The sequence below is a fragment of the Rhipicephalus microplus genome, chromosome 7 (genome assembly GCF_043290135.1).
Source record: "Rhipicephalus microplus isolate Deutch F79 chromosome 7, USDA_Rmic, whole genome shotgun sequence".
NCBI lineage: Eukaryota > Metazoa > Arthropoda > Arachnida > Ixodida > Ixodidae > Rhipicephalus > Rhipicephalus microplus.
In genome coordinates this window covers 139365300-139380380 of record NC_134706.1, presented here as the reverse complement: position 1 = coordinate 139380380, position 15081 = coordinate 139365300, and the positions used below count along the sequence as shown (strand labels likewise).

Here is a 15081-nt window from a genome sequence, read left to right as displayed (position 1 = left end):
GCCAGACGTGTGGCACATAGCCGTTGGTTGGTACGTGCCACAGATGATTGATAGTTTACATCTACCCAGGAACGGCGAGAACAGACACGGGTGACTATCACGCGTGAGAGTTAAGATACAATTTTCTGGTGCTGAATTGTGGAACCACTTGCCTCTTTAGATAAAAGTCGCAAGAAATTGCGACGTTACCTGCAAAGGATGCTTTTTAGTTTCCAACCAGGCATTTTGAGTTTTTATTTGGGCATAAAATATTTTTGTGCATAAGTAGTGTTTGCTGTTTAGAGTTACTGAATAAAAAAGTAACACTGTTACAGTTACAATTTGCTGTACCTTAAGAGTAACGAGTGACAGTTACAAATTACTGAAAAATGTTTAGTTACCGCTGTTGCGTTACTAGTTACTGACCAAGTCTGGTGCTTTCTGGCTAGTTAATCAGGACTTCACTAAGGTTCTCTGCCTGTGTCTCTGTCTGTCTGTCCATCCATCTGTACGTCCGTCTGTCCGTCCGTCTGTATGTATGTATGTATGTATGTATGTATGTATGTATGTATGTATGTATGTATGTATGTATGTATGTATGTATGTATGTATGTATGTATGTATGTATGTATGTATGTATGTATGTATGTATGTATGTATGTATGTATGTATGTATGTATGTATGTATGTATGTATGCTCTACTCGTAAGAACTTGTTCTCAAAGAGTTTAAGGATTTTCTTTCACATACGAGAAGAATACATTCCGGTATTTTGGATGTCCGCAATTATTGAAAAATATATATTGCAATCAAACATAACAAGAATGGATGGTGAATGATAAAGAAGAAAGAAATCTTTTATACAGTGCTAGTGGTAACGTACAAAAAATGTTGCAGATACATTGTTTTATGCTTATCTGTGTTTATGGTTCTTGGATCTATTCCCAAAAGTGCCACTTCATAAGAGTGTATTTAAACTAACACTTCGAACATGGCTTTTGACGCACAGCGCATATTCCTGTACATAAATATCCGTACCAGGAAAGTTACCGCAAATGATGCCCTTACACAAAATTACACACAGAGCCTAATTTGCTTAAAGTGTTTCATATGCAAAGGGAACAGCACAACGCAGCAAAAGTATGGCACGGGTCTTATTTATGGGCAGATTCAAACAGTGGCGCCAACATCTCAGTCGACTTTCATGTTAAAACGTGCGTTAAACGTCGACAGATGGCGTCACTACGCCCTGGGCGTGTCGTCTGCTAGTGGCGGTTTTCCCTATTTTTCGTAAGCAAAGAGTTTATGTAATAAAACTAACTGAAGTGGCAAGAGGCTTCTTATGTTCGAAAATATGTTGGAAACTCGATATATTGGCTGTATTTCGAATAAAAGCGGGTCAGTTGACGGACTCGACTCGCGGTGGGCCAAGAGAGCAGAATGGCACCACATTACAGTACTGTAACCACGTTGCGTCTTGCAACCGGATCGCGTGCTTCCTTGGTACAAAGTAAATCCTTAAAGTAGTTATGGCACCTGAACCTGGCAGAAACTTCCTGTAGATACAAACAAATCGGCTACGTTCATGCATTGTTTGCCGCAAAAGTTTCAATGGAGCCGCGTTGCGCCCGCCGCCTCTCTGAGGGCATGGCGCGTGTTCCTCCGCGCACTGTTGTTGCACTCGTTGCCATGGGGACCGAAAAGTTATCTTCACGCGCTGGCAAAATGGCGCCGGCCTTGTTCCGCGCGTCGGACGTGCTGCAGTCGCGCCGCCGATTCGCGCGTTCGTGTCGGTGACGACGGTTTGATGACAGTCCCGTGTGAGCGTCGGTAACGTGTGTGTGCTTCTGTGCGATGCGTGCTTGTGATGGCCGACGAAGCGATACTCGACCAACTGCGTCAGGTGTTTGATCTGTGCGACGAAGAGCGATGTGGATACATTACCTCGGACAAGTTGAGACAGCTGGGGCGCGAGCACTTCGCCGGCAGCGAACAGGTGAGTCAGCTGAGTAGTTTTAAACAAATCCGGTCGTCGTCTCACTTTGCGGTGGAGACAGTTTCTTCTTACAACTTTCGTTTTCGGGATGCCCTTACTACGCATTCAAACCCCGGCTTGTCTTGCCTTGGACACGTTTTGTGGAGAAGATTTCTGAGAGACGTTTGCCCAGCGCTGTGTTGGAGTCTTGTCGCGTTGTCGTTACGGTACGGTCTGTTCCAGAATGGGGGATGGTGTAATGAAACTTAGTTACTCGATTTATCTGTTTGTCAGTATCAATTTATCCTTGCGTTTTCTGCTGTCTAATATTTTACTGGCCCCGTTCTTGTGCATAATGCGTGGTCGTTTCCAGCGGCGCGGCTGTGCTTTTTTTAAAAATGTTTCCGAAATTTAGAAAACCACGTTTGTGCCGCCAGTTCGGAACGGTTTGTAATGTATATGAGACTAAAGCACGATATGTAAAGAGAGCTAATACGAGCCGAACAGAACGCGGAATACTTTCGTAAGTTTGCGCTCGGCAACTGCAACTCCCAGGGTGAGCCGGTCGCCGTAATGAAATGGGGTTACTTTCGACAGGAGAAACTTGTTACATCGCGAAACGCTGAAGTGCCGAGAGCAAATTCGCTCCCTATAGTACAAGACGCATCGCACAGGATAAGCGTTAATCCGGAGCACAGGTTTAACGCTTGTCCTGTGTGTGTGTTCTCCCCGCCGTGGTGGTTAGTGGCTAAGGTACTCGGCTGCTGACCCGCAGGTCGCGCGATCGAATCCCGGCTGTCGTAGCTGAATTTTCGATGCAGGCGAAACTGCTGTAGGTCCGTGTGCCCAGATTTGTGGGCACGTTAAAGAATCTCGTGTGCGCGTTAAAGAACCCCTGGTGGTCGAAATTTCCGGAGCCCCCCACTTCGGCGTCTCTCATATGGTGCTTTTGGGGCGTTAAACCCCACATATCAATCGTTTCTGTGTGTGTTCAATGTCGCGAACTGACCTTGCGCGTTGCACTTTAGCATCATGAACCAACTAGCCCATCAAAAAATTATCCCATTACATCGCTTTCTGAAACTCGCGCTACGATACAACTTTGTAAGCATCGTAGTGATTTACATAATTATTAAAATTCGTTGCGGGTGACTTCGTTGACCGATGGAAGGCGCTCGCTTGGTTCCGCTGTTTAGGCTGGTCGCAACGAACGGCTTCGTAGGCAGATAAGAGAATTGATAGCCGCTTCTTTGACGCCGTGTTGTTTGAACGAGGCGTGACCGAATCCGCCCCCCTTTTGTGGCGTACAGCTGATAGAGGCGATACACGCTGGCGACGGTCGGTCGCTATATCCGCCGGTGCGCAGAAGGGTCGTTGCGAGCGATTGATTTTATTGACTGGAACCGTTGCTTCTTCGCCTTGTTCTTGTCGCTCTCGGCGTCATATATAAGTACCACTGGCCGTTGAAAGGGGGAGCACTCACAGTAGTGCAACTGCTATTGCCCATCGCTCTATTATTTTTAAAGCAAACTTCATAAAATTTTGCAAGTTGTTTGAATGGGGATTCTACTGCATGTTTTGTGAATTTGGCAAGAAAACACAAAGCAGCCCTAAAAATAATAAAAAATAAATTAATTGACGTTGTATACTTTAAGGAACATTTGTGAAAAAAGATTTTGATAGTAAAATGACCTCTCTTCTGGTCATTACATGTGTCCATGATTGATTGATCTGTGGGCTTTAACGTCCCAAAACCGCGCTATGATTATGAGAGACGCCGTAGTGGAGGGCCCCGGAAATTTCGACCACCTGGGGTTCTTTAACGGGCACCCAAATCTGAGCACACGGGCCTACATTTCCGCCTCCATCGGAAATGCAGCCGCCGCAGCCGGGATTCGATCCCGCGACTTGCGGGTCAGCAGCCGAGTACCTTAGCCACTAGACCACTGCGGCGGGGCCATTACATGTGTCCAGGGTATCCTTCTGAACCAAAATAATGATTTAATAATGTATAATAATAATGTGTTATAATGTAAATACTATAATAGTGTATATTATTAATGTAAATAATAATGTATAAATGTTTTGTGACTAGAGCTTTAGGGCTCTTTTCTTAAAGAACAAAAATCATTTGTAAAAAAATACAATCCTGGTGGAAACATTATTCTTTTGTTTCAGAAAGTGCTCATGGTATTCAGAAAGAAGTCACAAGAGTTTGCATTTGATATCTTCAGTTGTTCCTTTTCTGACGAATGGTAGTGTTCGGAGAAAACGCCATTTAAAGGTCGAGTAGCCGCGGTGCAGTCACAGGATCAGGCGCGTTTGGGGCCATTTTCAAATGATTTACATTGCACATAAAAACTCGCCCCTTTGGGGGTAAGTACTTCTCAGTAATGTTGGAATATTGCGCCATGAAAACTGAAAAATCGCATTTTGAGTCGTATTCGGTAGCAGGTTCAATCCCCCAAAACAGCGGCTGCATTTAGGTGGGGCGAAACTTACCTGCCGACTTATATTTACGAGTCTTATGACCGAAACTCCGCCGTGGTTCACAACACTGTTATTTCTTTAACCATTTCTTTGCACGTGTCGATATCGGAAAATATTAGGTTAAATTCTGGTATATTTTGTTGTTTATTAAACAAACCCTAGTCCTTAAACTTCGTTGTTTTCGTCACAGAGTGTGCTTGACAAAGGCAATTTCCCGAGATGTTTTCTCGCTATTGGTGCGAGATAAATGCCGGAAATTCGACGTTCTGCCGAGGGAGCTTGTCAAACTTGAAAATTCTTATTTGCAATCGCAATTGAGTGAAGAGTGTGCAAAAAAACGCCGAAATTTCCTGCTTGAACGCCCGCAATATCGGCGAATGATGAATTTCTAAATCGTAGAGCAAGTATAGGGTGCTACGCTAGGTCAACGCGTATCATGCGCTTCGTATTGATACTCTAAAATTTTCGGTATATTTTAGTTATTTTCCTGCTTTTGTAGAGGGTTCCTGGACTAAGGAGCCCTCCCACCTCATGGTGACACCGGGCATTGCTCGGGGCACTGTTTCGAAAATAAACATTTACTTCTCTCTTTCTCTCGTGCTTTTGTGCGTGTTCCGTTTGAGACAACAGAGAAGCGTAATATGATTTTTACTGCGAACGCGCTCTTTTTGGTTTTGTTTGGCTCATCTTCAATTATGCAAAAGTTGCGGTGCACCGCTGAGTGCTTCGGCTGATCGACTCACGTGCAGGTGCTCCAAAGGTAGAACGGAGCACGCGTGTGAATACTCCATCAGAGAAGTGGTTCTTTGTTTTTATACTTCAGTAATAGCACTATGTTCTCGCACATGAAAAAATAAAGAACCACTCATCTGATGGGGGGGGGGGGGGGGGCTGGCATTCACTGTCACAGTCTAGCTTGGCCACAGCTCGCGCGTGCTCCGTTTTACTTTTGGAGCACTTGTACGAGAAGCAGAAAGTTTCCTATGGTTCCGAAATTGGCAACACTAATTATTCATGTATTACAACCAAATGGTCGATGCCCTCCTCCTGCTTGTTAGAACGATTTTTGTGGCGATGTTGGCGTTTATTTTATACGCTTTCGCGTATTCCGTACCCCGGCAACACTGTTTTCGTTTCTTTCCTGTTTTTGCAATTGTCCCTCTCTCTCGCCTTCCCACTTTTTTTTTTTAATGCGAGAGGTGATTTTTGTATGAATAGTGCCAGTCGCAGCATTTCTGGTTGGATCTCGTAAACGTTGACGTGCGAGGAACGATCGTTAATTTATGCGGTTTAGTATACGTCAGTTAATCGATTGTTTTTCTTTGCACAGCACCGAGCGCGTTTCGTTTTGCCTGTTTTTTTTTCTATTACGTTGTTTTTCTCCCGCTTGGTTATATGCGTGGCCCGCAGGATCGATGCCAGGTCCCGTATTGGTATTCATGATCGATTCTTCCTTTCCAATACAGTGTGTGTCTATATATATTTCGTCCACGATATTCACGACGTAATGGAAAGTCCCCCATTCTAGGAAAAAGCTGTTCTGGCTAGAAGCTTATTTATTATTTTCGTTTTTATTTGGGGAGGGGGGGGGGGAGTTGTGTGCGCCCGTTGGTCAGGTTAAGACGAGACCAGCCAGTCATTTTGCGGTCGATTTATAGCGAATGTAAAATAGAAAAAGCTCAGGACTGGTCGCGGGGTCATTGTACGCCCGCGCGCGCTTATGTAAATGGACGTTCGTGGAATTCTGCGAGTGCCAGTTCGCGACCTCGACGCGTCTAGATGAGTTCGAACGAGCACTGCTGATTCGAAGGTCGTGGAATCGAATCCCTTCAGTGGTGGCTGCATTTCACGTGGAGGCGAAAGGGCTCTAGGCCCGTTTACTTAGGTTTAGGTACACGTTACAGAACACCAGATGTTCGAAATTGCTGCAAGCTACTCATTACGATGTCTCTCGTAACCATATCGTGGTTTGTTTTGGAACTGTAAAACTCAACGATCATAATTGTTATTTCGAACGAGTAATCCAAATTTGAAAGGCATTGTACAACGTAGTGCGTCGTTAGACTGCCTGGTAATTGAAAAAAAGAAAAAAAAAACTTGTATATGCGTACACAATGTCGAATTGGTTGTTACCGCGGAAAACCAATATAAATACAAACCAGAATAGCAGGAAGTACGCAGCGCAAATGCAATAAATTTATGGGACGTCTGAGTCAAGTTGTAATTTCCGATTCATTATTATTATTTTTGATCTTCGATGCTGCAGGGAAAGTCGGTAGAGTTTGAGATAGGCCCTGTGGATGTCGCTTCATCGTAACGCTAAGTTGTGATATAGTCGCTGTAATTCACCAAGTTGGCAAGAACAACAGGGATCAGGTGAAAAGCGAAGCGCGAACTTCCGTATTTGTCGCTTTCTTTTGAAATCAAACGGAAATTCATATAACTTCAGATCGTCGCTGTCACCGGTGGCGAATAGCGTGCTCCTTCGATTCCCCCGTGCAAAAAGCTGCCACGCTATTGTTTTTTAAGCCGTTCCACGCCTGTGCGTGCGAAAAGCCCGTGTAGGTGGTAGCTGAGGATGGCCATAACATAGACCCTTACCAAAATGTCAGATATAGCCCATGTATGTTCTATATATGACCGCATATGATCAAATAATAGCACATATAAAGTCGGGTATACGGCCAGATATGAATTTATATACTGTTATAGAAGGGTTTATGTTAAGCTATATACTCTCATATATGAGTGTACCTATATGCATAAGGCACAGCTAGACTTTTCTCACTAGATAAGGTGCTAACGTTAAAAGCTGCCAAGTTCATCTTGGTAGGAAGCGCAGCCACTATTACACAAAACATATGTACACAACACAAGCCAAGTTCAGGTTGATTGATATATGGGGTCTAACGTCCCAAAACCACCATATGATTATGAGAGACGCCGTAATGGAGGGCTTCGGAAATTCCGACCATATGGGGTTCTTTAACGTGCACCCAAATCTGAGCACGGGCCTACAACATTTCTGCCTCCATGGGAAATGCAGCCGCCGCAGCCGGGACTCGTTCCCGCGACCTGCAGGTCAGCAGCCGAGTATCTTAGCCACTAGACCACCGCGGCGGGGCAAGTTCAGGTTCCAGTGGCGGCTTGTTCAGACAAAAGTGGTGGTTTGGGTTAGTTGGTATGACATGACGATAGTTATAGCGCGAGAACAGAACGTTTCCTTCTTGTCCCTTTACTCTGGCGGCGTTCGTATATACACGGAACGTCAGGGAGCACTAGAATCATCGTGCGCACTGACGCGCGAGCGGGTTTGTCACGTGGTATTTTTTGTGTTTATTGGGCATGTGTAATTAGCAGAAAAGCAGTAATACTTAACAGATATAAAGTTCGGAACTATCTGTTTGGACGTTTTGCAAACCGATCTACAACTTTCTTATTGAAATATGTTATCCATCTTTGTTACTTAAAGAGTTAGTTAATTAAACAGATCTAATTAAACAATATTTGAGAACATAAAAATAGTTTGACTAACTCCAGGCAACGGTGGACAACATGCATTTGGTCGCGTCGTAATTACGTGTTCCGGCATATTTTAAAACTCTGGCTAAAGTCACGTGGGGCACCCTGTATACTCCAGTATATAGTCTCAAATACGCAGGCCGCATGCGTACCGCGGTTCTCACTTTACTCTATTCGCCCCACTTTTTTTAATTCTCACATTAAGTATGCTCGTGAGCATCGCAGAGCTGATTGGTTTAAAGCATTGTTCTGTGAGGCATCCTTCGTGTACGCCTTTTTTTTTAAACATAATCATGAAACAAAAGTGATATTTCACAATATGCGCACATGTTTGAGTCATTTACCAGATCGGTATATCGACGAGCATTTCAAACTCTGGCACCAAATCTTGTTTCTTCCAAAAATGACCCGTACATGAGATGCGGAGAATATTTTCTTTCGAAAGGTGATGTTAGCCGACATTTTGTACTAACTAGCCCCTTGTCTTAGTACTTGTTGGACTAACTGCGGCCCGTTGGCTGAGGCGAGTGCAGATTTGGGCGCACGTTAAAGAACCCCAGGTGGTCGAAATTTCCGGAGCCCTTCACTACGGCGTCTCTAATAATCATCTGGTGGTTTTGGGACGTTAAACCCCACATACCAATCATGTCTGAGGCGATTTCGAGACCACTGGACTATTCAATGGTTCCGTGCTCGGGTTTCACGTATATATATCCTCGTCAAAGTAAAGCTGCGAAAGGGAGGCACAGACGTTTCGAAAGCGATAGCCTGAGAACGCGCACGGTCGAAGTAAAACGCGGCAGTGTCGAAAGTGGAAGAAAATCTCCCCTCTTTCACCTACTTATTTGGTTCGAGTTTATGTTGAGATATATCCCTATGGTAATTTGCCCTGGATGTTTGTTGGCTCCTTTTACTAAGCCCGATGCATAATTCGGCACGTTGTGGCAATTCACTCATATATTCAAACTTGCGTGGCTCCTGTACCTTAGGACCTTCGTATGACACCCCTGATAATGTGGTTTCGGGTCTGTCAACTTTGTTTTTTCACATGATTTTCGCTAAGTCCAATGTATTATGCCACTGGTATGCCGAAATCTCTTCGTTAGATCAAGAGATTCGTACAATCGGGTGTAGTTTGTAAAATTGAACTTATCGTCGTTCTCTAAATAGTGCCTCGCCTCCTCTCTTTAGGGACGTAGCTATTAAAGTCACACCGTGCCCTCCCCCCCCCCCCCCGAATTTTTTTTCGCTATAGCATAGGGCACAAAATAACACTCGACTACATTTGCCTACCCGGGCCCCATTGACTTCAAATAAAAAAAGTGCCCCCCCCCCCCCCCAAAAAAAAAGATAATCTGCCTACGCGCTGCCTCTTGCCCCTTCCCCTTGTTTTTGCCATTGTAACGGAAGTAACCACTGCCCTTCGTGGGACTGCGGTTCCGAGCAAGTACACCTACAGCGTGAACTTATTTTGTAAACATCAACAAATGGGACAGCTGCAGAGCAGCGTACAAGACGGAAGGCACGACACGAAACTCGGACACCACCTGGCGGCCGATCGTGCACCGCGTTCGTTTCACTTCGACCGCGGTCTGCCCGTCTTCGTACTTTGCAGTTTCACTGTTACCGGCACACTTCGTCGAAATATGCTGGGCGACTGCTGATATACAGTACAAGGGACGTTATTTGAAGTGATTGGAATTGTAATGAAAATGTGAAAAAAAAAAAATGAACGGAAAGATAACTTGCCACTGGCTGGATCCCTACCTGTGACTTTCCAATAACGCGATCGATGCTCTACCACTGACCTTCGGGGAATCGGTAGCGGGGTCATCCTCCAGTCCACTTCATAGAGTATACAACTGCATTTGAACGTATAGGAGCGTTCATGCGCGTTTAAACGCTCTCACGTTTAAATGCACACGAATACCCTATGAAGCGGACGGGGAGATGGCCGCTATTGTCTCAGTGGTAGGGCATTGCAGGTCTTTACCAAAGCGGAGAATGGTACATTTCATAATGTTGTTTGAGTAGAGATTTCCGCGATACGTACACATAGGTATCGCGGATGTATGTACCTAAAGCCAAACGTAATGTACAAGTCTCAGCTGCGGCAAAGGCTGGTCTGCGACCGAAAGCCCAGAATAGAGGTTATGCTTTTCACCGTGACTGATGAATATGCACAGATTAGAATATGTAGTCTGTGAATAATGCTCACACTACACGTTTCTGTACAATATATGTGCGCAGTCGCACATAATAGAGTTGGGACACGATACATGTTGCCACATATATGTCATATACCAAAACTTGCCGTGGCGTCCCGTGACGTGGCTCGTACATTTATATGTGTTCATTATCTTAATCGGTATGGATGGCCGTTCATTTAGCTTCTCACATGCCGGAGTGTGAGTGCCCTCGTCCTACAGCGCGGATTACGCCGCCTTTAATAATACGTGTACGACGGCACAAAACGCGTCCACTTCCGATGTCTATCGCTAATCCCCGACCTCGCCTTTCGCACCGATGGTATTACAAGGAAATGAAGTGCTTCGGAAGCCCCTCGCGGCACTGCATAGTGAGTACGTGGGCTTCATCATTGTTCTTTGCGACATGACGTCCTCACTTACGAAAAAAAGTTCAACTTGAAACGCTCGTTTTTTGTTGTTGTAGTACAAATGTTAATGAGAACTAGAGAGAGGATAAGGTTGAATGGAAGGCAGGGAGGGGAACCAGAAGAAAATTTCCGGTTTGCTACCCTGCAACAGGAAAAGGGAAATGAGTATGAAAAAGACGTGAAGGAAAAAGAAAAATGATTGTTAATCGTTAATGAGAGTAGACAATGGTGCCAAAGAAACTACAGGGGATGTCATTGGAAGAAATTGTAATGTAATGCGAAGGGAAAAAAGGGGACCAAAAGATGACTTGCCACTGGCAGGGACCGTACCCGCGATCTTTGAATAACACAACCGAGAGCATCGTACATTTAGCAACTACTAATAATAGCCCCTATACTTTTCTTGGCACTATTGCCTGTTAGTTTTTGTTTATTTTGTGTCTCTATTTAGAGGCGCGACTTACTTTGGCCATTTCTCTGCACGCTTGCTCTTGTTGCTTAATTTGTACCACCTACATTCTCGAAATATTTTTATACGCACGATCCCTTTGGGAAGCGCAGTATACTGTGCTTTACGAGAGTTTTACCGTAAGGCGTCATACCTCGGCAAATATTCCTGCCCCCCCCCATATATATATATATATATATATATATATATATATATATATATATATATATATATATATATATATATATATATATATATAATGTTCTTTCGGGAAGTTCAGATAACTGTCACAATAGAACATGGAAAATACTATAGCATTTAATTGGCCTGGGTCGTTAAATTTGATTAATAATGAAATTTAGGATGTCTGCCTCTGCAGGAACTGTATAATTATGTACGTTGTAAGTATAATGAATTGCTGTAAAATTCGTGGAGTTACGAACACTTCTGTTCCGCTTCGTGATTTCTTGATAGCATTTTATGATACCAAAAGCTTTAGATGACAACAAATGCGAAAATTGGCCGTCGACATCAACACGAGTGATGCACAAAAGTTGTTTTCAAATGGCGTGACCTTATTACGTCATCATGGCGTCACATAACTTGATGTCATGCGATGCCGTCGTCGTTTTGTCTAAGGTGGGTCGCGATCACGGAGGCCGTGCAAAAACTAGGTGAGATGCAGAAAACATGCAATGCCTCAGATACCAATGTCCATGCAGAACTACGTTAAATGCAGGAAGCTTTCGGGGGTTGGCGGGAGATCATCGATATTATCAATACATCGAAACAGACGAAAAATCACGGCATATCCACGAAGTGGACGATGATGAATGGGCGAACGTTCGGTGTTACCGTAAATCACCCTTGAAATTGACCATACACGCATGTGAATGAGTGACAAAGTGGTGTACAATTAGATGCAATGTTTATTGGTCATAACAGGCATGCTGTGTTGGGTCGTGAATATTGTTTTGCCTTCATGGTTACAGCTTTTTGGCATCGAATCGAGCCAGAAGTTGGCAAAGACGAGGTCTGTGCACGTCTCCCTGGTGGTTGTTGGTTGTTTATAATCATGAAAAATGCATCGTAGAGCATATTGAGACGTCATATACTGCACAAGCCTGCCGTTGTCCGTAAATATCATTGTCCGTGATCACCATCATCATCATAATCTTACCCGCCACGGTGGTCTAGTTGCTTAGGCACTGGGCTGTTGACCCGCAGGTCGCGGGATTGAATACTGGCCGCGGCGGCCGCATTTTCGATGGAGGCAAAAATGCTGTAGGCCCGTGTACTTAAATTTAGGGGCACGAACCCCAGGTGGTCGAAATTTCCGGAGTTCTCCACTACAGCGTCTCTCATAATCATATGGTTTTGGGATGGTAACCCCCCCCCCTCTCAAAAAAAAAAAAAAAAAACACCCTTGCACGTGGTGTACCGTTATGGCAGAAAGAGAGTGTGTTGTCTGGAAAGCGCTGGTTGTTCATCGTCATCTGCGTCATCGTCAGCGGCGGCTACGGCGCAGAACGCCACAACAGCGGACAAGCCTCGACAATAAGGAGCTTCGCCCTTAAAAGAAGGTCCATGACTTTAGACTTTGAGTTGGACTCAGCCTACCTGCGTAAGGGACCCCTGTGAGTTTTGGACTGCAGTGTACTTGCTTACAAGCGGTGTCATGCACTTGACGTCATCCGCGCGACGCGCTAACGGCGGAGGTCGCCATTTGTGAGGTGCGCGCGCTTGCCACACGCGCAGAAAACTCGCCGCACGCGATGTGTCCGAGATTTGTATACGCTGACTTGGATGACTAGAGAGCAGAGACCTCCGGAACACCTCCTGCACGATGATGCACGTACAGCATGCAGGACGGTGCGTATGAGCGGGCCTTCAGTATGACCCATCGGTGCGTGGTGTTACCACCTTGCGGTTGAAGGCTCAGTGCGCACCCCCTTTATCTCGCCTAAGCAGTCTCCTTATCGGGCTGTTTCATGCGTGGCTGTATTGAATGCGGAGACTCGTGTGACCCGCAAACGAGGCACACTGTGGCGCCTAATGCAACGCGTTCGTCGAATGTATCGTCGGCTTGCGCAATCTTGTGATGTAAACGTTTACTGCAGGTCGCGCGCTTGGCCTACACGTGCATTTACGAGTACTCGGTTGGGCACCGTGTATGTGCGTGCGGCGAGAAGTGTGATAGGCGTCCTTTGGTTCCCACGGTCAAGTGGTGGTGGGCAAGCGAAGCGAGCGCTTTTCGAGCAGTTTTGATATTTGATGAGAGTGCGCGAGGCTGTTTTGTGCTGCAGATTTCTCCGTTGTCGCTGGCGCCATTGGATATGAGTGGGAGAGAGGGCTTGATTTTGTAACCACCCGCGCGTTTTGGTTGCCCATGAGGTGAGTGTACGTTACTGTAGTCATGGCTTGCGGCCGACACTCGGGCCTCGCCAGATGTTCGGAATTCTGTGAAATAAAAAAAAAGCAGAAGAAAATTAAGAAGTGCAAGTAGACTTATCGCCATGCCTCCTTTCGTGGTCCGTTTTTTTTTTTTGCCCTCTTCAGAAAAAAGTGTTAGTTGAGGGAGATATGAATGAAAACCGGAAGACTTTTCTGCTCATTTGTATTGACCTCTATTTAACTAAAAAATAGCTTACTCGGCGGGATATATTCTTATAGACAGCTGCGTCCCGAATCGTAGCACGGCTGTAATAACGCGAAAGACTTCTGACACTATTTTACAGTGCTAAGACGTGAGCACAAGGATAGTAACTGGAAGGCGTATGGACCCCGAAGGGAAGACACTTGCACTCCTGTGTCAATATAGGTTATTAGCACGCCCTCTACTCCAACCTCCTTCGCTACCTGCCCACGGGCCTCGGGTCGCGAACCACAGAAGCCCCGAAGAGCAGCTGAACTTTTTTGTATGCGCATGATTGAAAGCACACGCGGTATATCGCTATAGCCGGCCGCTCCGCAGCTGCCGTGGTCTGCAGAAATATTCAATTCTTTATTTGCAAACTGTGAAACATACAGAAACATACTTCGATTCAAGTATTCAAGAATATTTCGATTCAAGTATTCGTTCTTTCCTAGGACAATTACCGAATGGAATAACCTTAGTAACGAAGTTGTTTCCCAGTCATCCTTGAACTTTTTTGCTGCGCAGCTCTAGCAACGAGTGTCTAATTTCTATGACATGTGCTCCTGTTGTTTATTTCAATCACTGTAACCACTCTCCACTTGTGATCATCTTGAATTTAGCGCTCATTTTTCTATATGTTCTTATGCCGGTTTATTACAAACCACTGTTCTTTTTTTTTCGTTCTGAAAGTGTGTAAATGCCTTACCTGTTTTATATTTATTTGTTTGCCGATTTGTAAACTTACCAAATGTATATCCACCCTGCCAAAACCCTATGTTAGGGTTGCAGTATTCATAAATAAAATAAATAAATAACATCACGACTGGTTGGACCCATAGCCGAAGGCTAGTTGGGGGTCCAAAAAATAAATAAATAACTAAGCGTTCCATGTACAAAAAAGATATATCACACGCATACAGATAGTTATCGTGCATCCTTAATTTGCACGAGCGAAACAAAGGGAGAGTGGAAGTGTCGGTAAATGCACGATTGTTTTTAACAGTTCTAACTTACGAAAACACAAGTAAACAAAGCAGATTGCTGCATTATTATGAAGGTTAAAATATGTGTGGCTAATACCGAAAACAAAAACCAAATCATTGGGTGACAATGGTATTTTTAAGCGATTTCACAAGTTTCTTGCAGACACACATGCATACACACACACGCACACACACACACACACACACACACACACACACACACACACACACACACACACACACACACACGCACACACACACACACACACACACGCACGCACGCACTCGAAAACACACACACACACAAATGACATCATAATTGTTTTCACTGATAAACATTGTTCTGTGTAAGTAAGTATTACTTGAGCACTGATGGAAAATTATTCGACTGTTTTATTTCTGCTGGTAGTTTATTTCAAATTTTTGGCC

General features: G+C 44.7%; 1 protein-coding gene across 4 annotated transcripts in view; it reads left to right on the top strand.

The window, feature by feature from the left end:
* Positions 1-1688: 1688 nt before the first annotated feature.
* The window catches only part of LOC119179739 (rab11 family-interacting protein 4A), a 259471-nt gene continuing 246078 nt past the window's right edge, over positions 1689-15081 (top strand). For all 4 annotated transcript variants that reach the window (XM_037430860.2, XM_075869784.1, XM_037430859.2 and 1 more), the window contains exon 1: positions 1689-1975. In XM_037430860.2, the coding sequence (XP_037286757.2) occupies positions 1847-1975 (129 nt within the window). In that variant the 5' untranslated portion in view covers positions 1689-1846. The remainder of the gene's footprint in view (positions 1976-15081) is intronic.